This window comes from Schistocerca piceifrons, chromosome 8 (genome assembly GCF_021461385.2).
Source record: "Schistocerca piceifrons isolate TAMUIC-IGC-003096 chromosome 8, iqSchPice1.1, whole genome shotgun sequence".
Classification (NCBI taxonomy): domain Eukaryota; kingdom Metazoa; phylum Arthropoda; class Insecta; order Orthoptera; family Acrididae; genus Schistocerca; species Schistocerca piceifrons.
In genome coordinates, this window is record NC_060145.1 from 172,726,146 (window position 1) to 172,750,483 (window position 24,338).

A 24,338-nucleotide genomic window follows, 5' to 3' on the forward strand; every position below is an offset into this window, starting at 1 on the left:
CTCCCTCCCCCCTCTTCCCCATCTCTCCCCTCCCTCTCTCCCCCCCTTTCCCCATCTCTCTCTCCCCCTTTCTCCATATCTCCCTACCCTCTCTCCTCCCTCTCTCCCCCTTCCCATCCCTCTCTCCCCCTTTCCCCATCTCTCTCTCCCCCTCTCTCCCCCTTTCCCCATCTCTCTCTCTCCCTCTCTCCCCCTTTCCCCATCTCTCTCTCTCCCTCTCTCCCCCTTTCCCCATCTCTCTCTCTCCCTCTCTCCCCCTTTCCCATCTCCCTCTCTCCCCCTTTCCCCATCCCCTCTCTCTCTCTCCCTCTCTCCCCCTTTCCCCATCTCTCTCTCTCTCCCTCTCTCCCCCTTTCCCCATCTCTCTCTCTCCCCTCTCTCCCCTTTCCCCATCTCCCTCTCTCCCCCTTTCCCCATCTCTCTCTCTCCCCCTTTCCCCATCTCTCTCTCTCCCTCTCTCCCCCTTTCCCCATCTCTCTCCCCCTCTCTCCCCCTTTCCCCATCTCTCTCCCCCTCTCTCCCCATCTCCCTCTCCCCTCCCCTCCCTCTCTCCATCCCCTCCCTCTCTACCCATCCCCTCCCTCACTACCCATCTCCCTCCCTCCCTCTCTACCCATCTCCCTCCCTCCCTCTCTACCCATCTCCCTCCCTCTCTCTCTCCCATCTCCCTCCCTCCCCCTCTCTCTCCCCATCTCCCTCCCTCCCCCTCTCTCTCCCCATCTCCCTCCCTCCCCCTCTCTCTCCCCATCTCCCTCCCTCCCCCTCTCTCTCCCCATCTCCCTCCCTCCCTCTCTCTCTCCCCATGTCTCTCTCTCTCTCTCTCTCTCTCTCTCTCTCTCTCTCTCTCTCTCTCTCTCTCTCCCCCCATCTCTCTCTCTCTCTCCCTCCCCATCTCTCCCTCCCCATCTCTCTCTCCCCATCTCTCTCTCCCCATCTCTCTCTCTCCCATCTCTCTCTCTCTCTCTCTCCCCATCTCTCTCTCTCTCTCTCTCTCTCTCTCTCTCCCCATCTCTCTCTCTCTCTCTCCCCATCTCTCTCTCTCTCTCTCTCTCTCTCTCTCTCTCTCTCTCTCTCTCTCCCCATCTCTCTCTCTCTCCCTTTCCCCATCTCCCTCTCCCCATATCTCTCTCTCTCTCTCTCCCCATCTCCCTCTCCCCATATCTCTCTCTCTCTCTCTCTCTCCACATCTCCCTCTCCCCATATCTCTCTCTCTCTCTCTCTCTCTCCCCATCTCTCTCTCTCTCTCTCTCTCTCTCTCTCTCCCCATCTCTCTCTCTCTCTATCTCTCCTCTCCCCATCTCTCTCTCTCTCTCTCTCTCCCCATCTCTCTCTCCCCATCTCTCTCTCCCCATCTCTCTCTCCCCATCTCTCTCTCCCCATCTCTCTCTCCCCATCTCTCTCTCCCCCATCTCTCTCTACCCATCTCCCCGTCTCTCTCCCCCTCTCCCCGTCTCTCTCCCCCTCTCTCTCCCCCTCTCTCTCCCCCTCTCCCCGTCTCTCTCCCCCTCTCCCCGTCTCTCTCCCCCTCTCCCCGTCTCTCCCCCGTCTCTCTCCCCCTCTCCCCCTCTCTCTCCCCCTCTCTCCCCCTCTCCCCGTCTCTCCCCCTCTCCCCGTCTCTCCCCCTCTCCCCGTCTCTCCCCGTCTCTCTCCCCGTCTCTCTCCCCCTCTCCCCGTCTCTCTCCCCGTCTCTCTCCCCCTCTCCCCGTCTCTCTCCCCGTCTCTCTCCCCCTCTCCCCGTCTCTCTCCCCCTCTCCCCGTCTCTCTCCCCCCTCTCCCCCTCTCCCCGTCTCTCTCCCCCTCTCCCCGTCTCTCTCCCCCTCTCCCCGTCTCTCTCCCCCCTCTCCCCGTCTCTCTCCCCCTCTCCCCCTCTCCCCCTTTCTCTCCCCCTCTCCCCGTCTCTCCCCCTCTCCCCCTTTCTCTCCCCCTCTCCCCGTCTCTCTCCCCCTTTCTCTCCCCCTCTCCCCGTCTCTCTCCCCCTTTCTCTCCCCCTATCCCCGTCTCTCTCCCCTCTCCCAGTCTCTCTCCCCCTCTCCCCGTCTCTCTCCCCCTTTCTCTCCCCCTCTCCCCGTCTCTCTCCCCCTTTCTCCCCCCTCTCCCCGTCTCTCTCCCCCTTTCTCCCCCCTCTCCCCGTCTCTCTCCCCCTTTCTCCCCCCTCTCCCCGTCTCTCTCCCCCTTTCTCCCCCCTCTCCCCGTCTCTCTCCCCCTTTCTCCCCCCCTCTCCCCCCTCTCCACGTCTCTCTCCCCCTTTCTCCCCCCCTCCCCCCGTCTCTCTCCCCCCCTCTCCCGTCTCTCTCCCCCCCACTCCCCGTCTCTCTCCCCCTCTCCCCCCTCTCCCCCCCTCTCCCCGTCTCTCTCCCGGTCTCTCTCCCCCTCTCCCCCTCTCTCTCCCCCTCTCCCCGTCTCTCTCCCCCGTCTCTCTCCCGGTCTCTGTCCCCCTCTCCCCCTCTCTGTCCCCCTCTCCCCGTCTCTGTCCCCCTCTCCCCGTCTCTCTCCCCCTCTCCCCGTCTCTGTCCCCCTCTCCCCCTTTACCCTCCCCGTCTCTCTCCCCCTCTCTCCCCTTTACCCTCCCCGTCTCTCTCCCCCTTTACCCTCCCCTCTCTCTCCCCTTCTCCCCTTTAACCTCCCCGTCTCTCTCTCTCTCTCTCTCTCTCTCTCTCTCTCTCTCTCTCTCTCTCCCTTTCCCCTCCCCATCTCTCTCTCTCTCTCTCCCCCTTTCCCCTCTCCATCTCTCTCTCTCTCTCTCTCTCTCTCTCTCTCTCCCCCTTTCCCTCCCCATCTCTCTCTCTCTCTCTCTCTCTCTCTCTCTCTCTCTCTCTCCCCCTTTCCCCTCCCCATCTCTCTCTCTCTCTCTCCCCCCCTTTCCCCTCCCCATCTCTCTCTCTGTCTCTCTCCCCCCCTTTCCCCTCCCCATCTCTCTCTCTGTCTCTCTCCCCCCCTTTCCCCTCCCCTTCTCTCTCTCTCCCCCTTTCCCCTCCCCTTCTCTCTCTCTCTCTCTCCCCCTTTCCCCTCTCCCGCCGTCGTCCCTCTCCCCCCGTCGTCCCTCTCCCCCCGTCGTCCCTCTCCCCCCGTCGTCCCTCTCCCCCCGTCGTCCCTCTCCCCCCGTCGTCCCTCTCCCCCCGTCGTCCCTCTCCCCCCGTCGTCCCTCTCCCCCCCGTCGTCCCTCTCCCCCCGTCGTCCCTCTCCCCCCCCGTCGTCCCTCTCCCCCCCGTCGTCCCTCTCCCCCCCGTCGTCCCTCTCCCCCCCGTCGTCCCTCTCCCCCCCGTCGTCCCTCTCCCCCCCGTCGTCCCTCTCCCCCCCGTCGTCCCTCTCCCCCCCGTCGTCCCTCTCCCCCCCGTCGTCCCTCTCCCCCCCGTCGTCCCTCTCCCCCCCCGTCGTCCCTCTCCCCCCCCGTCGTCCCACTCCCCCCCCCCGTCGTCCCTCGGCCCCTCTCCTCCTCGCCCCCCTCTCCTCCTCGCCCCCTCTCCTCCTCGGCCCCTCTCCTCCTCGCCCCCTCTCCTCCTCGCCCCCTCTCCTCCTCGCCCCCTCTCCTCCTCGCCCCCTCTCCTCCTCGCCCCCTCTCCTCCTCGCCCCCTCTCCTCCTCGCCCCCTCTCCTCCTCGCCCCCTCTCCTCCTCGCCCCCTCTCCTCCTCGCCCCCTCTCCTCCTCGTACCCCGTCCCCTTCTCGCTTCCTCTCCTCCTCGTACCCCGTCCCCTTCTCGCCCCCCTCTCCTCCTCGTACCCCGTCCCCTTCTCGCCCCCCTCTCCTCCTCGTACCCCGTCCCCTTCTCGCCCCCCTCTCCTCCTCGTACCCCGTCCCCTTCTCGCCCCCTCTCCTCCTCCTTCCTCGACCTCTCCTCCCCCACCCCCTCCTCCTCCCCATCTCCACCCCTGTCCAGTATACCTTTGTTAATAGGTATTAAACAGTGAAGCACCTGGGTACCTGGCAATGTCCTGGTATTCTTGAAACATTGTTTCAGGTTGACAATTTTTCTTTACCATGACGGGAAGCCGATCTACAGTGGGAAGCACATGAATGAATATTTTCTTTGCACCACTGAAACAACTGTCATAGTGTCAAAATATGGTTTTCGTGAGGTCACTTGAGGCTAGCAGATGTGGTTAATCTCTTTACAGTCTCCAAAACCCTATCACAAGATTACTTTATCATGTGCTGTAGCAAAAAATAACATTTTGCTGTAACATTAAAATCTCGTCCATCTGTAATATAATAAATGTGCTTTGGACTTGGAAAGTGGCATTTTAAGAAAATGGTGAAACTATGCTGGGAAGAATACACGTGTCGAAAGCAGCCAGATATTTCTACATACGACACAAGATGTATTTCATTAGTATTTGCATCCCTTTAGTAAGCTTCAGATGGGAGAATTGTGAGTTGTGGTATATTGCAGTGCATTCCCAGTACTTCACCCTGAATGGTAAAAGAGTAATTCTCTATAAAATCACAAATAACAAAATATTCATTTACTCTTTGAGTTTTTGTTTATTGATTTTAAAGAACAGTGACTGCTGCAGGGTGATAATGAGTGTTGTAGGTGCTGTTGGTGTTGTACGAGCGCTTGTAAACTTGGTGCAAACACCTCAATGAAATTATCTTTTGTTGAGTTTGTTGTGGTCTCTATAAATACTATGCCTGTAGTTAAGAAACACTTGTAAGCAGTTTTGCCAGTACTGTTCATACCAGTCAGTCAGTTTTAATACTCTTGGGCATTTGGAACACACACACACACACACACAAAGAGAGGGCTTTGATTGCAACTTACAAAATATTGAGAATTCAATGTTTATTTCTCGGCATGTATCTTTGAAATATGTATAAACTTCCTTAAAACTGTGCAACACTAGTTGCTTCAGCGTATATGCTCTAATTCCAGTTTCTTTCACTGATACATTGTATTTTCTTCCTGTCATCACCCAGCTTGCATTTTGATCACAGTAGAAATCTTGCACGCATTGTAACGGTTCTCTCACACAATGTTTTACCTGGTTTTGGACTTGATGTCACTAATGTATCATGTTCTGCTGCTTACCGTGTTGCTCTCCATAGCATGTAATTTTTCTTGTTTGTCCTTATATTCATGCTTTATGGAAGTAAAAGCAAAATTTATATTTCACCACACATGTTGTCTGAATTGTGAAACTTTAGTTCCAGCCAGGCAATGATTTCTTGGCCTCCACCTTTTTTCATTCACTTCCTTTTCCAGTTGTGCCCTGTCAGTATGTGCCAGTGATGAGCCAGCATTTTTTCAGTTTTTGCTTTGGGTACTTTCTCTCTTGCTGAAGTCTCTTTTTAACACTGCAGTTTGAGTAAACCAGCCACACCCATGAAACAAGCTAATGATAGGTTGAAATAAATGTCTCTCTGGCTGTTCACAGCAATAAATGTAATAATCAATAATAATAATAATAATAATAATAATAATAATAGGTAATAATAGATGTAATATTTGGTCAGAATCATAGTGACTGGTATTGGCTGCTGTTCAGGAAAAAACTGAACACACAGCCACTTACTGTATTTTGTTATTGTACTGCTGATGAAATAAATTTTTGGACATGACTCCTTCGGTCTGCCATCTTGGTATTTACCATGTTTATAGTAACATACTGGAGCAGTACAATACGTTTCATTCAAAAAAATTGAAGGTCGGGTTTTCTGAGATATTCAAGGTAAAAGCTGAAGGTCAGTGACCTTTCATGTCAAAATCCTTAGAAACCTGATGTTGCGTATCAGTAGCTTTTGAATGATACAAGTTTCATTGCTGTATATGTATTAAAACCAGAATTATAATCATTCACATAGCAACAGATGCGTTTAAATTTCCAAAAAGTTCGAACTTTGTAGACCTGTAAATTTCTTCACAATTCCCATATACCTTTGCAAATTGATAGATTTCCATCTTTTACCAAATTTTAAGGAAATGTGAGTGGGTCAGGTTGAGTGGTGTGTTGAATTGGTACTGTTTCCATCTCAAAGCCACTTGTGGAGTTTATATTATGATTGTGGCAATATGCACTGTATGTCCACAATGTACTCAATGTCCACATTCTAGGGGACAGTTAAGCTTTAACTCTGACATAGCTGACTGCACTTGCTGTATTGCTAGACCAATAAGTCTTCAGAGGTTTCAAAATGAACTAAAAAGAAATGAAAATCTTTATTCATGGTAATAGGGGGCCACAACTCATGCTAAATGAATTAAATGATTTTGGTTTAAACTGACGTTTTAACATATTCTGAGAAGTATTGATGTAACAGTATAGGAAGTCCGGCAGACCGTGTCCCGTAGGATGTGAGAATTGACTGCAAGCCCCATCATGTATGAGCGCAAGACCCGTGTCAGCATCCAGTGTAAGCAAAGAACCAAAAGATAATAATGATGCCAATGACCAACATTCCATTTTAATGTCATTATTTTAATACCCTAATTATTTGTTTTTATATTAAATCTTTTATAATCTCCAATTTTTTTTAAATTAAAGTATATTATTTATTCAGTGGAAGCTGAAGATAATTTAAATGTTATGCTTTCTAATTGTATAATATTACAGCTTTTGTTAACATGGTTCCATTCTCACTATAGCACAAACTAAATTTCATTATTTTTGTGTGGTGTGGCTAATGCCATGATATTTATTTTAAGGTGACTGGAGTATTGCACCAGCACTACTTTAATGTAGCACTACTGTAATTTGTATTTTTATACATAAGTAAAATTATATACTTTGTGTACAAAAAATCCTTATTTATTTCTTTTGTATCTATCAGATTTTCAATGATGGCATGACCCAAACCCTTTTAAATTGTGTAGTCTATGAAAATAAAAGTGATCATGTCAGTATAATATAGTAACCCAGACGTTATATCATCTCTCTTACACCAGTACAAACCCAACACTTATGTCACATGTTTGCCGTTGTGCTCCTAATGCATGTTAGTTGATGCATGGAGCCCTCAATCCACAATGAGGGTTTTATCTGAATAAATTGCATGTGGGTTGCTTACAGTTTATAGTTACAGGTGTGCCTCTCTTAATTTAATATTTAGTAACATTTTTAAAACATCATATTAAATGAGTGAGAGGTCAATGACAATGTGAAGTATAAATGTGTATTCTTAAATTGACAATTTACTGTATGTGCAGATATTGAGTTGCAGACAGGTACAACTGAAAGACCACTAAACAAGTGAGCTTTCAGCCAAAAGGCCTTCTTCTACAGTAAACAAAACACACGCGCGCACACACACACACACACACACACACACACACACACACACACACACACACACACAAAAAAACTACCACATGCATGACCACTGTCTCTGGCTGCCCTCCATCCTGGATTTTCCATTGTTTTATTCTTAATTTGAGAAAAAGGGACACTCGTTAACAGTTATATGAGGGAGTTAGTGAAGCCAGAGTCATGCTCTTTCTTCCACGTCTTAGGCATCATGTTCCAAAAAGAGCCATATTACCTACATAATTTCAAATGTTCTTTGTACTATGGCCTGTCCATTGCTAGTCACTATGCTGTTTTAACGTGTTTGTGTTATAAGCACGTGGAACACAAGTGTCCTGTTTCCATAAGTACTTGCGAATTGTTAAATTCAGAGAGAGAGAGAGCACATTCTGGCAAAGAACTTTATCAAGAAGTTCAACTGCAAATCTGCATTTTGTAAATATCTGTCTCTGCTATTCAATGTCTTGATTTTTGAGTGGTAGTTAATTCCTCTACTTGTATGTGGCATAAATTTAATGCTTGTGGTGATTTCTTCATAGTGCCACAACTTTCACAAGTACCAGATTACATTAGTATGGTATCCTGTGAGATATCTGCTATGTAATTCAAGTAATTGTGATTGTTACACCTACTCTTCAGCATTAATGTTATGAATTTATATTGCTTGTATCTGATGGCATAGTAATATGATAAAATAATATAAATACGATGTTAAAGAAGTTGTTATTTTCTTAGGTCACAGACTTTCACCTCACAGGGAGAAAGGAAACATAAATTTTACAGTGACCTATGCATAGTGTTTGCCTATACCTCATTGTGCAAACATTTACTCATTATGTTCCAAATTGAATCTAAATGTTATTAGGCTTAAAAACAAAACTTTGTCCATTATTTACTTTTAAGTGTTGTCCATTTATACGCTTCACTGTCTTGTGTGTCTCCAGTCTGACGCCAGCACTGCTGCAATTTAGGCATCAAGTTGGAGTGAGAGAGAGAGAGAGAGAGAGACAAATAAGTGAACCTCTCAGTTCTTGGATACACACAGAAAGATGTGGAGATCTAAAAGGTATGATTTTAAAGACTGCGGCATTCCATTGGCATCTAATGGTAAGGAAATAACCATTCAAAATCAATCCTAGAGGTAAATATATAATAAATGGACAATACTTGAAAGCAACTAGTTGGCTGGTTTTATTTCCAAGTCTAATAGTAACTACGGTTGGTACTGCAGTAACTAGTACTTAACAAATGTGCCACTGCATGCATTAAACGTCATCCTTGGAGGATGAAACCTTTTCATTGAATTATTCTCTACAGTTGCTCTTGTTGATAGGGATTTGTGATTAAATTGGAAAGTAACTTTTTTTTATTTTTATATAGTTAACATTGTAATAAGGGGTCTTAGCCAGCTCTTATGCGGAAATTGGGCACTAAACTGAAACTCAAACTTGGATTATTTTCTTCCAAAAGCAACTCTCTGTCTGAGCTTGCAGCCCAGTTCAGAATGCATTTTTAATCTTTCAGAAAGGTTTTCTTTAAAAAAAATTCTGGATATTGAGGAACATGATGGCGTGGTTCTAGTGTGCAATCATAATTCCTTGGCAACTTCTAGGAATTCTGCTTGGCGTATGTAAGGTTTCATAAGTGTTCCTAGGACTGTAGGTGGTATTGAATAAATTGTTATGTTTGAAGTAATGTAGGCAAATGTTAATGAAAAATGCTTCCGAAATGGCATAAACTGAATGTCTTTATAGTATGTATGTATCCTCAATTCAATATTTTACATAAAGGTGAATGTGGAAAAATCACATGAAAACTTCACTTCTTCTTATTCCTTCAGTTTTACTCTTTCCTCAGACCGTTAAACAGAGAAAAAAGAGCCGTGTAAGGTCCTACAGGTGTCACCATCTACAGGACAAATGTGTGTGTCATTCCTATCACTGTTCACTGCAGCTCAGAGCCTAGTTGCACCAGTATCATGGACCTGACATTCAGTTACATTCACTTTTACTATGTGCACATACATACATTTTAGAACTGTAATGCATATTGATTAAATTGTATCTCAGTCACTGCCTCTCCTGCAACAGGGTATCTGAAAATGATTGTTTGAAATTGAAGAAGATCGTTAGCAAATCAGAAAATGTTGAAGAGTTGGATTTGTGTAAAAAATTGACATAATTAAGGTTCATGCTTGGACCCCCAAGCTGACTTGTAATCTTCAACCAATTGATGATTCAGTTCATAAAATGCTGCTAATCTGTCTAAACTTTATTCAATGAATTTAGGAGATTGTTGCAAAGAATATTTTTATTTTATTATTTGGGCAGAGTAACATACTGCAAGACACAGTTATAAGCAGAAAAGAGGGATCAAAATGCTGTAGTTACCTACAGATGGCAGACAGAGTCTGCAAACTTTCTGTGGCTAGTGCCATACAGTCGTTAATGATGAGATCTTTTGATTTTAAAAAAGAACAGTCTGCAGGCTACATTGACTCAAAAGACACACAGGTAACCTACTGCAGCAGCCCAATATATATGTGGCTGTTGTAGTTGCATATTATGTAATTTTTCTAGCATAAAAAAATTTTGGAACCTGAATATGGAGCCACGTTTTGCATGGATAAAGCTTTGCTGGTAGTCATTGAAGCATGACAATAAAGCTACCTTAGATCACTCAAAAGACTTGCAGAGATTTTCACAGTTTTAAAATAGCTGTTATTTGGGTGTCCAGGTTTGTTTATTTAATAATTGCGAAGAAAAAGAGTCAGGCTTTAAGATTGATCTCTTAGCTGGAATTTTTTGTTTTGCTAGTTGCATTGTTGAAAGTTTGAGCTATTTGAGGCACCTTAAAATGTGTAATTTATTGAAACAAGAAATATCAGTATCACAAGGATAAACTGAACAAAACTCTGCAATATTAAGTAAAGTAGCATGTGTGATGGTTTGATTTTACACCTGTTTATGAAGTGGAGTATACAGGCTCTTTTATCAGAAGAAGTAGGTGTGAAAGAACTTAATTTTGAGAAATTGTTTTCAAATGAAATTTGTTAATTTGAAGTTACTCAGGTTAGACTTTTTTTCTTTCTTAAAAATATTTTAAAATATCTTGCTTCTTGGAATTAACTATGATTTTATATCTCATACACATAAAAAGATTTCAGTTTCTGAACATTAATTTAGGAGACTTCAAGCATAATAGTGCTATTGTGAAAATTGACACAGGCAGAAGAAAATTTGAAGGGTTACCACTGTGACCATACTACCTGCGTACCACCTTGAGAATAATGTGCATTGTTGTCTTATATGTTAATTTTTGCGTACTGCCCGCAGGACACGTGCCAGCATGGACGGTTCAGGGTACGGTGGTGGTCGATCGAAACACCGTAACTCTGACTATGATGGTGAGGCGTGGCAGGAGGATTGGGGGGATGGGGATGGTTCTGATCATGAGGACTACAAACGTCAGGAAGAGCGTGACTGGGATCGCAGACGATCACGATATGCCGATGAGAATGGATACAAGAGTGGGGGAAAGCATCGAGGCAGCCCACCTGACTACAAGTCATCTCGCCGTGGTGGTGATTGGGATCGCCACTATTATGGTGGTGGAGGAGGAGGTTATGATCGGGATGATCCACCACCTCCTCGTCGTGATTACCGAGATCGACGTTCATCTGGTGACCGTGACCGACGCAGTCGGTATGATCGCAGAGGGGTAGATTTTGATGAAGAAGGACGTTATCGACGTGATCATAGCCCAGAAAGCCTGGATTCATTTGATGATTACTATAGTGGGCGTGGTGGAGGTGGAAGCAGTGATGGATATGGAAGGTAAATGTTTATCATAATGTTTTAGTGTTTCTGTATGTGTTTGCAGTTTTTAGATCCAATCGTTGACATGTAGTATCCATATGATAGTTACTGAATTTGTTGTTGTGTTAATTTTTCTTTCATCATAATGGATAAGACTGCATCATCCATACGGTGACAAGGATAGGTGAATTGATAAATGCAATTCAAAATATGGCAGAACTACATATCTGCACAACAGATTTTATTTTAAGGGCTTAAGTAGATATTTTGAGTTGCTAGAACAATTATTACTTTCTAACGTGTTTGAAATTTACAAACAATATTTGTATGTAATTCCTTTTGATCATATGAAAACTGTAGAGAAAATAATAATGAATGGAAAACAACCAGTGAATTGCCCAGTGTCTGCTGATCTCAAATTCTAGACAAAAACAAGACCGATTTCTGTTTGTAGGGACATAAGAATACATCAGTGGAATATTCTGAACCTAGAAAAATATACTAAGATAAGAGGTCATGGATTAATTTATGTTCAAATAGAGTCGGTGACAGTTGGGCGACAAATAATCAGCAAGGACATCCTTTGATATTCCTACTATTTGTAGACTAATGTTAAAGGGATGATGGTCCTCAGCATGGTCACATTTCAAAATGAATGAAGTTTAGAATTTGTTTATGGTAAGTTATTCAATTAATTTCCATTAATCATTCCAAGGCGTCCTATTTGCTCTGCTTGCTGGCCTCTGGACAAATGTGGCTAGGCTCCCAACTGCCCCTGCTTGGTGGGAGGTGTAATCCCCTAACATTTTAATTTGTACTTGTAGATTTCTCATAGCCAGAATCCAAAAGTTTCATCTTGCTTCTTCCTACCATTTTGTATACATAACTTTCTTACCAGTTCTTACAGTGACTTGAGATGGCCTCCTTATCCGATGTGAAAGGTATGCCTCCAGCCCCATGACAACTTCAGTGGGCCACTGGCTGTTTTTGTCCTGTATATATTCCCCCATTCTATAATATTTTACTCATCTTTTATAACTGGTTTTATTCTTCCCTTCTTCACACTCACAGTCGAACATACTAAAGTTGAAATAGCTGCCAGTCTCGTCTATCTTAATAGAATTTTGTGGGTCAGATACTCCAATTTGTTCTATAAGACTTGATGATTATAGTATCTTTCTTCCATAGCCATGCCCTTCTGTTGTACCAGTTCCGTGTTTCATTTTTACTTTTATTATAATGCTAGCACACTTTTACTATGTGACATAAAAGCTTTGTGAAGCTTTCAAACTTCTCTCTCTTATCATTTAAAATTGTATAAGATTTGTGTCGAAAAATACAATATTATGTTAAAGATAAGACAAAAATAGATTATTTCTGTTCATTTTCCTTTGAATGGGGAATGGTTGATGCTTCAGTTGTAGTGAAATACAAGACTTTGTTGATTAGAAGCAGACTGCCTTAGCAACTTACATGCCAAATTTTCTTAATAAGATAAGCAGTCTTAATAGTATTTTACTGTTTTTGTGCAAAGAAGATTACACAACCATTAGTCATGGTTGTTGCTACATTTGCAATAAAGTGGAGGTAGAGCAGATCATAGATGATGGGTAATACACACACACACACACACACACACACACACACACATTGTGGTCTTCAGCTGTATTCATGGAGTCCCAGTAAAGAAGTTCTTTGGCTCATCTATTACGTTTTCTCTCCACTTACATGTAATTTTCGTTTACAGCCATAATAAATTGTGCCTTCTTCTTCATTCAAAATTTTTGTATGAAGGAATTCCATGATCCATTTGATTGTTTTCCTGTCTCTTCTGGTAATTCCCAATATGCATCTCTCCATTGCTTGCTGAGTAACCTTCAGTTACTGAATTATTTTTGCATTAAAATTCATCTCTCACAGTCATATGTTAAAACTGGTAATACTTTTTTATTGTGGAGTCATTATAGACAAACTTGAGCTTAATTTTGAAAACCTATTGAATAGCTTAAAAGTATACCATGCCATTTTTACTCTTCTGTTTATTTCTTTTACTGTCCATCAGGTTGTTCTTAATTGCCCTGAATACAAAAACTTATCAACTGGTTCCTTTTTAGTTTGTTCTATTGTCTTTTTCATCCACTCATTATACTTTGCGGTTTTCTTGTGTTCAGGCTTACTTTCTCTTGCTATTAACTTAGTCCCTTCATTGTTGAAGTTTATTTTCACTAGGGACAAACAATACATGTCATCAGCAAAACAATGGTGATTCATACACATTTCATTAACAATGCACTTCTTCTCTGCTTTACCAGCTTAACAATTTGTATGCTTCCTCTGGTACTTCTGAAAATAGTTTCAGATATTGTCAAAGATTTTAGTTCACATGTACAAATGTTTTGTTAACATACATAAGTCCACACATTGATATAAATAGTTAAGGTCAAACGTATGGTTCCTGAAGAAGGGCAGCAGCTTTTTCAGTAGTTGCAGGGGCAACAGTCTGGATGATTGACTGATCTGGCCTTGTAACATTAACCAAAACGGCCTTGCTGTGCTGGTGCTGCGAACGGCTGAAAGCAAGGGGAAACTACGGCCGTAATTTTTCCCGAGGGCATGCAGCTTTACTGTATGGATAAATGATGATGGCGTCCTCTTGGGTAAAATATTCTGGAGGTAAAATAGTCCCCCATTCGGATCTCCGGGCGGGGACTACTCAGGAGGACGTCGTTATAAGGAGAAAGAAAACTGGTGTTCTATGGATCGGAGCGTGGAATGTCAGATCCCTTAATCGGGCAGGTAGATTAAAAAATTTAAAAAGGGAAATGGATAGGTTAAAGTTAGATATAGTGGGAATTGGCAAAGTTCGGTGGCAGAAGGAACAAGACTTGTCTTAGAAGCTAGATTAAGAAAAGGCAAACCTACGTTTCTAGCATTTGTAGACTTGGAGAAAGGTTTTGACAATATTGACTGGAATAATCTCTTTCAAATTCTGAAGGTGGCAGGGGTAAAATACAGGGAGCGAAAGGCTATTTACAATTTGTACAGAAACCAGATGGCAGTTATGAGAGTCGAAGGACATGAAAGGGAAGCAGTGGTTGGGAAGGGAGTAAGACAGGGTTGTAGCCTCTCCCCGATGTTATTCAATCTGTATATTGAGCAAGCAGTAAAGGAAACAAAAGTTTGGAGTAGGTATTAAAATCCATGGAGAAGAAATAAAAACTTTGAGGTTCGCAGATGACATTGTAGTTCTGTCAGAGACAGCAAAGGACTTGGAAGAGCACTTGAATGGAATGGACAGTGTCTTGAAGGGAGGATATAAGATGAACATCAACAAAAGCAAGACGAGGATAATGGAATGTAGTCAAATTCAGTCGGGCGATGCTGAGGGAATTAGATTAGGAAATGAGACACTTAAAGTAGTAAAGGAGTTTTGCTATTTGGGGAGCAAAGTAACTGATGATGGTCGAAGTAGAGAGGATATAAAATGTAGACTGGCAATGGCAAGGAAAGCATTTCTGAAGAAGAGAAATTTGTTAACATCGAGTATAGATTTAAATGTCAGGAAGTCGTTTCTGAAAGTATTTGTATGGAGTGTAGCCATGTATGGAAGTGAAACATGGACGATAAATAGTTTGGACAAGAAGAGAATAGAAGCCTTTGAAATGTGGTGCTACAGAAGAATGCTGAAGATTAGATGGGTAGATCACATAACTAATGAGGAAGTATTGAATAGGACTGGAGAGAAGAAGAGTTTGTGGCACAACTTGACAAGTAGAAGGGATCGGATGGTAAGACATGTTCTGAGGCATCAAGGGATCACCAATTTAGTATTGGAGGGCAGCATGGAGGGTAAAAATTGTAGAGGGAGACCAAGAGATGAATACACTAAGCAGATTCAGAAGTATGTAGGTTGCAGTAGGTACTGGGAGATGAAGAAGCTTGCACAGGATAGAGTAGCATGGAGAGCTGCATCAAACCAGTCTCAGGACTGAAGACCACAACAACTACAACAACAACAACAACAACAACAACAACTACTACAGTTAAGGTCAGAAATTATCATTTTTTGGTCGCAGTTTTTGTGTTGAAAGACAAAACTTACACTGTATACACTGTTTTACAAAGGAATATTACAACTTGAAATGTTACACTGAAAATCAGCTTTTCTCTATTAATAAATGCTTAAGTTTATTGTTTGAAGTGTGTAAATTAGCAGTCTTGAGGTCAGATTGAAGTCTTCTAACAGATGAATCTTATTGTATGTGGACTACATTTCTGCAGCCTTCTTTTTACTTGTGATCCTGTGAAATGTTTTCCTTCCCGTTGTATTATACCTATGTACATTACTGTTTGCTACATTATATTGTGAATTTTGTTTCACACTCATTATCACCTACAGGATGTAAATAGAGTGGATGGTTAGTATGTTATATTTTCTGAAGATTTCTCTAAAAGGCCCTCTCCTGTTTACCTTAGTTACCACTCTTACTGCCCCCCTTTCTCAGGAGCCTGACTGTATAAACAGCTGGTGCCCCACCCCATAACTCAATAATGTACTGAAGATGCGGAGATATCACTTCGGAGTATATTTGTCTCAGGCTATCATGGTCCATGAAGTTTCATGCGTTGGTAATGATTTTCTTACAAGTATGGTCTATGTGTTTTTTCCATGACAGGTGTCCATCAAAATTTGTGTTTGTTTGTGTAGCAAAGGGCCAATGGAGGTGTAAATAGAGTTCTATTTATGTTCTGATTGTAACTGAGCATAAATTGCATTGTCACTGTATTATATTTATTTACAAGTAGCTTATTTGCAGAAAGATAACTAGACAGAAAATTATAATTCATTTCACTACTGTTTGTAGTATCTTGCTTATATTGGCCAAGCCGAAAAAAGATGTCATCATCCTACCTTACAACATTGCAGTTTTGGGGTTCAATTGAATTGTTAACGTTCACATAAAACAGAAAAGGCCCAAATATACTTACTTGGGACACAGCACATTGAAGTATCTTGTGGGTTGATTTGGTTGTTGTCAACTGTTTATTCTTTTATAAGTTAGCTTGACACGCTGTTTCCTGTCTTTCAAATAGAAGGTAAGTAGTTCAAAATGCTGTCCCTCTCATCCCATATTATGCTTCTAATTTATGCTATAGAATTCTGTGATTCACAGGATCAGAAACTTTACTCATATGCAGGAAGGTGCCTGTTACTTTTTCTTTCATCTAGCTTGTTTACTAGTTACTGTATAAGAATTCCTACTGCTGTTACAGTAGATCTTCCTTTTCTAAAACTATGTTGTAGATTGTTAAATAGATTTTGTTTGGTGAAATATTCCTCAGAGTGATTTAATATTACCTTCTCTAATTATTTCCCAAGCTCTGAAGTTAATGATATTGGCTTATAGTCTGTACCAGTTTTTATTCCCTTCTTATACACCGGTAGGATTTCAGTGATTTCCAAAAGATCAGGGAATTCTCCATGGCAGAGGGAGATATTAATTAGATGTGTCAGAGGTTTTACTAATTTTCCTCTACATTCCTTTAGCAGTGCAGGTGAAATGTCATCCCAGCCTAAAGACATTTTAACTAGAAGTTTTGAAATGATTGCTGGAATGTCCCTCTCAGTAATGCCGTGGATGAGAAGAGGTTGGCTAGTCTTTGTAACATTTAAGTTGGGCACCCAGTCATGTTCTTTATGCCAGTTGTATTAATCATCTGTGAATTTCTCACACTTTTCTTTTGGATCATTTGTTATACTATCATTTTCTTTTAACATTATGCTGATACGTTTGTGAGATTGCTGTTTCCCACATTATTTATGCAGTATTTTCCATGCTCATTAACTAACACAGATTGAATTGCTTATTCGAAAGGCACATTTATGACCTTTAAGGTTAGTCAAGGAATGTCTCTTTTTGTCCTGAGCAGTTTTTATTTTGTTAGTATTGTAATTTAGTATCTCTTGAGGTTAGTCAAGGAATGTCTCTTTTTGTCCTGAGCAGTTTTTATTTTGTTAGTTAGTATTGTAATTCAGTATCTCTTGAGAGTATATAACAGGCTTTCATATTCTCTCTCAGTTTAACGATTTCTGGTGGGAAATTCTCAGCTTTGTGTTAATAGATTTGTTTACTTGTTTTACTAAAGGTCATGTTTCATTTAAATTTTTATTGAATAGTTAATAGAAATTTTCCAATTGTCATTCACATTTGTTGCATTGTAAACTGGGTTCCATTTTTCATTGTCTAATGCCCTCTTCAGTTTTTTATAATTACATTTTCTTTCATACATAAACATAATGTGCTACCTACCCCTCTTTTTAGTTCAAAATTTCTCACTGTGAGGATCTAGACCAATAAAATTTACACTAATGATATATATGTTTTTTAGTATGCCAACGTATGTTGAATCAAAGCCATGTTTCTCAAGTTCTGTTTGTACATATTTTTTTGAAACTGAGTGAAAAGCTTTCTCAGAAAGTATGTACCGTAGTCAGAGTGGCTATACACATTCCTTATTTTGTTGTTTGATTTCATTCACATCTTGAAAATAGTCTACTGTGACCTATCCACTTCTAAAATCATAGATAACTCATTCCTTTGCCTCTTTTGCGTCTAATTTTTTCTGTGTGTGATGTGATAATTTTAGAGTGTACCAGTTGACTTTTAATGAGTATCAGTTGCTTTGTGGTATATATTGTCCCCAATTTATTTCTGTTGAGTTCAGTTCATATCTTTTATGTGTAGATTTGTCTACCAAAATACTCTAGTTGTAAGGGAGGATCAAAAAGTTTCTGTTTGAGAGCATTGCTGCAATGTTCTGCGATTCCAATCCAACTATACATTTAGGCAAGGGATTGGTGTGGCATTTGTGTGTTTCCGACAGGTGCGTGCAGTAAATTTGGAGATGGGGGCCTATGGCAACATTATTACCAAATGTGTCCAAACAAGACCAATGTGGTGATGTGATGTGATGTGATGTGATGTGATGTTCTGTTCTTGGCTATCAAAGGACAAACATTGGTAGACATCCATCTGAGAATAAAGAATGTGTATGGGTAGCATAACTGTAGAAAACCTCCATAGTGGAATGGTGTGCCAAGAGGTGCTGCTTCTTCATTATCCTCTGCGTACACCCCCGTGGTGTGTGCCCCGCCCTTGCCTTCGGCTCGACTTGGCACAGGGCCCGAAGGACTCAGTCCCTCCGGAGGCCTTCTGCCGCCATTTTTATTCCATCCTCGCCACGTATCAGGGCTCTGGCGTTGTTTACACTGACGGTTTGATGGCTGCTGGTCGTGTTGGTTATGCTCTAACTCTGAGACCATTAACGAGCTATCGACCAGTGCTTCCCTCACTCTCGTCTGGTGATGGCTGTCCAGGAGTCCCTGCATACTCTTGCCCGTTGAGGCCGATCTGTGGTCTTTATGTGGACCCCTGGCCATGTTGGGATACCTGGCAATGAAAATGTTGACCGCCTGGCGAAAGAAGCCACCAGTAAACCATCTCTGGAGATTGGCCTCCCAGCGACTGATTTGCGGGCAATCTTACGCCACAAAATTTTCTATTTATGGGACACAGAATGGCGCAACCTGCCCGTGCCAAACAAACTCCGTCCTATCAAGGAGACGACGACTGTGTGGCAGTCATCCATGCGGGTCTCTCGCAAGGAATCTGTTGTCCTCTGCCAGCTGCGCATTGGGCCCACTTGGCTGACGCACGGCCACTTATTGCGCCATGAGGACCCCCCTCTATGTCACTGTGGCCCACATTTTGTTGGAGTGTCGCCTTGTAGCTGTGCTGAGGCAGACGTTAGCGCTGCCTGATACGCTCCCTGCCCTTTTAACAGATGACTCTGCCATGGCGGACTTAGTTTTGCGTTTTATTTGGGCAGGGGGCTTTTATCACATGATCTAAGTGTTTGTCTATATTTTGTGTCGAGTCTGGCCTTTGGCCTATGGTTTTAGTCTGAATTTTTAATGTGTTCTCAGTGGTTGGCTTTTCCTTTTTTGTCTCTATGGTCAGCCAACCACTGTCACACTCTGTGAGATTTTAATTCGTTTTGTCTTTTCTTTGTCTGAGTTTTTCTTGTCCTGTGTCGTCTGTTGTGTCCATTATCCATTTTTTACTATGTGTGGGTGTTTTTATGTTTTGGAACAAGGGACCGATGACCGTTGCAGTCTGGTCCCTTTAATCCCACAAACCAAACCAAACCAAACCCTCTTCATTATAACACTTGTCACCATATCATAGGCATCTGCCTGTAGTCCTAATCTTTCTCCTTGTGACTGCCCAAAGTATATGTTAAAATAAATTCCTCAGTAACATAACACAGAATTGAAATTATCAGAATACATTTTTTTTATTTCTCATGTGGATTTACGTAATGCCGATCAACATTTTTGGAACTGTTGATATATATCATGTCCCCCCCCACACACACACACAAAAAAAAAAGCTAGTCTTAAGGCTGCACCTTGAAATGAAACTCAGCTCAGAGCTTTTGGGGCAAGGCTTCCACAGAGTAAATCTCTTGTGGGCGTCCTGAAGGCTCTTATGCTTCAATCTGAGGATGTCCTATCAACCTGTACACAATTTTCATGTTCCACTGCTTACATCAAAAGAAATATGAACAAAGGTGCTGAAACTTAGCTATCAAATCTATGTCTATGTATGTCTCCATAAGGCATTATTGTGTCATTAATCTACATTCAGTATTATTGTTTTGATAGTGTTTTAGTCTATTTTTTTTTTCTGCCATTGGTTATTCTGTCCACCGTTTGGATGAGTTTGCAAATTTCTCATCAGAGTGCACTACAGTATGGTAAAATAAGTATCACCACCGAGTAAGAGTTTCACAAATGATTGGAGGAAAAATATACCCTGTGTGCAAAATATGTCCCGTTATTTTCGTTTCCTGGCTTGCTGACTGCTGGTAATGTGCTCTATTAGCAAGTTTCTTTTTGTGAGTATATTATGCATGAGTTTAGTTAGTTTTGCTCTCTTGCAGATAACAGCAGTATACCATAAGTTTGAAAACAACACAATATGAGGTCAGCGTGCAATTTATAAGGTAATATTTTGGAACATGCGGTTAGGATGAACATGAACTTAGTGCATCCAGACCCAATGTAAACATAATTTTTTTCCCTTTTTTTTATATATATATATATATATATATATATATATATATATATATATATATATATATATATATATATATATATATATAAAAGAAAGATGATGAAACTTACCAAACAAAAGCGCTGGCAGGTCGATAGACACACAAACAAACACAAACATACACACAAAATTCTAGCTTTCGCAACCAATGGTTGCCTCGTCAGGAAAGAGGGAAGGAGAAGGAAAGACAAAAGGATATGGGTTTTAAGGGAGAGGGTAAGGAGTCATTCCAATCCCGGGAGCGGAAAGACTTACCTTAGGGGGAAAAAAGGACAGGTATACACTCGCACACACACACACACATATCCATCCGCACATACACAGACACAAGCAGACATTTGTAAAGGCAAAGAGTTTGGGCAGAGATGTCAGTCGGGGCGGATGTACAGAGGCAAAGATGAAGTTGAAAGACAGGTGAGGTATGAGCGGCGGCAAATTGAAATTAGAAATTAGCGGAGATTGAGGCCTGGCGGATAGCGAGAAGAAAGGATATGCTGAAGGGCAAGTTCCCATCTCCGGAGTTCTGACAGGTTGGTGTTAGTGGGAAGTATCCAGATAACCCGGACGGTGTAACACTGTGCCAAGATGTGCTGGCCGTGCACCAAGGCATGTTTAGCCACAGGGTGATCCTCATTACCAACAAACACTGTCTGCCTGTGTCCATTCATGCGAATGGACAGTTTGTTGCTGGTCATTCCCACATAGAACGCTTCACAGTGTAGGCAGGTCAGTTGGTAAATCACGTGGGTGCTTTCACACGTGGCTCTGCCTTTGATCGTGTACACCTTCCGGGTTACAGGACTGGAATAGGTGGTGGTGGGAGGGTGCATGGGACAGGTTTTACACCGGGGGCGGTTACAGGGGTAGGAGCCAGAGGGTGGGGAAGGTGGTTTGGGGATTTCATAGGGATGAACTAAGAGGTTGCGAAGGTTAGGTGGACGGCGGAAAGACACTCTTGGTGGAGTGGGGAGGATTTCATGAAGGATGGATCTCATTTCAGGGCAGGATTTGAGGAAGTCGTATCCCTGCTGGAGAGCCACATTCAGAATCTGATCCAGTCCCGGAAAGTATCCTGTCACAAGTGGGGCACTTTTGGGGTTCTTCTGTGGAAGGTTCCGGGTTTGAGGAGATGAGGATGTGGCTCTGGTTATTTGCTTCTGTACCAGGTCGGGAGGGTAGTTACGGGATGCAAAAGCTGTTTTTAGGTTGTTGGTGTAATGGTTCAAGGATTCCGGACTGGAGCAGATTCGTTTGCCACGAAGACCTAGGCTGTAGGGAAGGGACCGTTTGATGTGGAATGGGTGGCAGCTGTCATAATGGAGGTACTGTTGCTTGTTGGTGGGTTTAATGTGGACGGACGTGTGAAACTGGCCATTGGACAGGTGGAGGTCAACGTCAAGGAAAGTGGCATGGGATTTGGAGTAGGACCAGGTGAATCTGATGGAACCAAAGGAGTTGAGGTTGGAGAGGAAATTCTGGAGTTCTTCTTCACTGTGAGTCCAGATCACGAAAATGTCATCAATAAATCTGTACCAAACTTCGGGTTGGCAGGCCTGGGTAACCAGGAAGGCTTCCTCTAAGCGACCCATGAATAGGTTGGCATACGAGGGGGCCATCCTGGTACCCATGGCTGTTCCCTTTAATTGTTGGTATGTCTGGCCTTCAAAAGTGAAGAAGTTGTGGGTCAGGATGAAGCTGGCTAAGGTAATGAGGAAAGAGGTTTTAGGTAGGGCGGCAGGTGATCGGCGTGAAAGGAAGTGCTCCATCGCAGCGAGGCCCTGGACATGCGGAATATTTGTGTATAAGGAAGTGGCATCAATGGTTACAAGGATGGTTTCCGGGGGTAACAGACTGGGTAGGGATTCCAGGCGTTTGAGAAAGTGGTTGGTGTCTTTGATGAAGGATGGGAGACTGCATGTAATGGGTTGAAGGTGTTGATCTACGTAGGCAGAGATGCGTTCGGTGGGGGCTTGGTAACCAGCTACAATGGGACGGCCGGGATGACTGGGTTTGTGAATTTTGGGAAGAAGGTAGAAGGTAGGGGTGCGGGGTGTTGGTGGGGTCAGGAGGTTGATGGAGTCGGGTGAAAGGTTTTGTAGGGGGCCTAAGGTTCTGAGGATTCCTTGAAGCTCCGCCTGGACATCAGGAATGGGATTGCCTTGGCAAACTTTGTAAGTAGTGTTGTCTGAAAGCTGACGCAGTCCCTCAGCCACATACTCCCGACGATAAAGTACCACAGTTGTGGAACCCTTGTCCGCCGGAAGAATGACGATGGATCGGTCAGCCTTCAGATCACGGATAGCCTGGGCTTCAGCAGTGGTCATATATATATATATATATATATATATATATATATAAAGGCCCAGAGTAAATCCAAGCAAAGGTATACAAACAATTTTTACAGAATAATGAACAATGGTGAGTAGGAATTGTTGTTTAAATTGGCATGGTGGTTGCTTGGGTCACTCACGTCAGCCAGTCACAGCATAAGATCCATTAAATCATGGAAACATCACTTTCATCACATGACCTCGTAAACACCGCAGTGATCAGATCGTTCAGGTCAGCCAGTCACAGCACATGATCCATATCATCATGGAAGCATCACTTCGTCACATGAGCTCATAAAAGCTGCAGTTAGAGCACACAAAACATTGCTTAATAAAGTTTAGAAACGAAAATACCAAAAACATTTGGCATGTAGCAAAGCTAACACACACGGCACTAAAGATCTCTCCAAAACATATCTCTAATACAATTTGTAGTGGTAAACTGTCAGGAAATACAATGTTGGGGGATAAATAAGCTGCCTCTAGATTTTATATAGGAGTTAGCTTTTGATGTTATTTAGGAGTTTGTTGTTAAATGGAAAGAAGATAAAGTGCATAAATATTTTACTAGAGTGTGATATTACTGTCCCATCCCCCTCCCCTTGTGAAAAATCTTGGTTGTGACAGACTGATCTGTAGCGTAGCCCAAGTTCTAGGTTAGTTCCAATCCTTAAATGTCCCAGTCTTCCCCAGGATCGAAACCACGAGCCGTGCTTGACATTATGTTAAGCAAGTATAGTATTTAACATTCATATAAGAACCCTGAAGATACTAAAAGGTATCAGATAGATTATATAATGGTAAGACAAAGATTTAGGAACCGGGTTTTAAATTGTAAGACATTTCCAGGGGCAGATGTGGACTCTGACCACAATCTATTGGTCATGAACTGTAGATTAAAACTGAAGAAACTGCAAAAAGGTGGGAATTTAAGGAGATGGGACCTGGATAAACTGACTAAAACAGAGGTTGTACAGAGTTTCAGAGACAGCATAAGGGAACAATTGACAGGAATGGGGGAAAGAAATACAGTAGAAGAAGAATGGGTAGCTTTGAGGGATGAAGTAGTGAAGGCAGCAGACGATCAAGTAGGTAAAAAGACGAGGGCTAATAGAAATCCTTGGGTAACAGAATAAATATTGAATTTAATTGATGAAAGGAGAAAATATAAAAATGCAGTAAATGAAGCAGGCAAAAAGGAATACAAACGTCTCAAAAATGAGATCGACGGGAAGTGCAAAATGGCTAAGCAGGGATGGCTAGAGGACAAATGTAAGGATGTAGAGGCTTATCTCACTAGGGGTAAGATAGATACTGCCTACAGGAAAATTAGAGAGACCTTTGGAGATAAGAGAACCACTTGTATGAACATCAAGAGCTCAGATGGAAACCCAGTTCTAAGCAAAGAAGGGAAAGCAGAAAGGTGGAAGGAGTATATAGAGGGTCTATACAAGGGCAATGTACTTGAGGACAATATTATGGAAATGGAAGAGGATGTAGGTGAAGATGAAATGGGAGATACAATACTGCGTGAAGAGTTTGACACAGCACTGAAAGACCTGAGTCGAAACAAGGTCCCCGGAGTAGATAACATTCCATTGGAACTACTGACGGCCTTGGGAGAGCCAGTCCTGACAAAACTCTACCATCTGGTGAGCAAGATGTATGAAACAGGCGAAATACCCTCAAACTTCAAGAAGAATATAATAATTCCAATCCCAAAGAAAGCAGGTGTTGACAGATGTGAAAATTACCGAACAATCAGTTTAGTA

At 42.8% G+C, this 24,338-nt stretch overlaps 1 protein-coding gene across 11 annotated transcripts in view; it reads left to right on the top strand.

The window, feature by feature from the left end:
• The window catches only part of LOC124711117 (RNA-binding protein 5-like), a 126,562-nt gene that overhangs the window by 26,534 nt on the left and 75,690 nt on the right, over positions 1 to 24,338 (top strand). For 6 of the 11 annotated variants that reach the window (XM_047240989.1, XM_047240990.1, XM_047240991.1 and 3 more), the window contains one exon: positions 10,575 to 11,075. In XM_047240989.1, coding sequence (XP_047096945.1) covers positions 10,588 to 11,075 — 488 coding nt within the window. In that variant the 5' untranslated portion in view covers positions 10,575 to 10,587. Of the gene's footprint in view, positions 1 to 8,183; positions 8,306 to 10,574; positions 11,076 to 24,338 lie in introns of all 11 variants that reach the window. The other 5 variants (XM_047240984.1, XM_047240985.1, XM_047240986.1 and 2 more) reach the window with 1 other exon arrangement.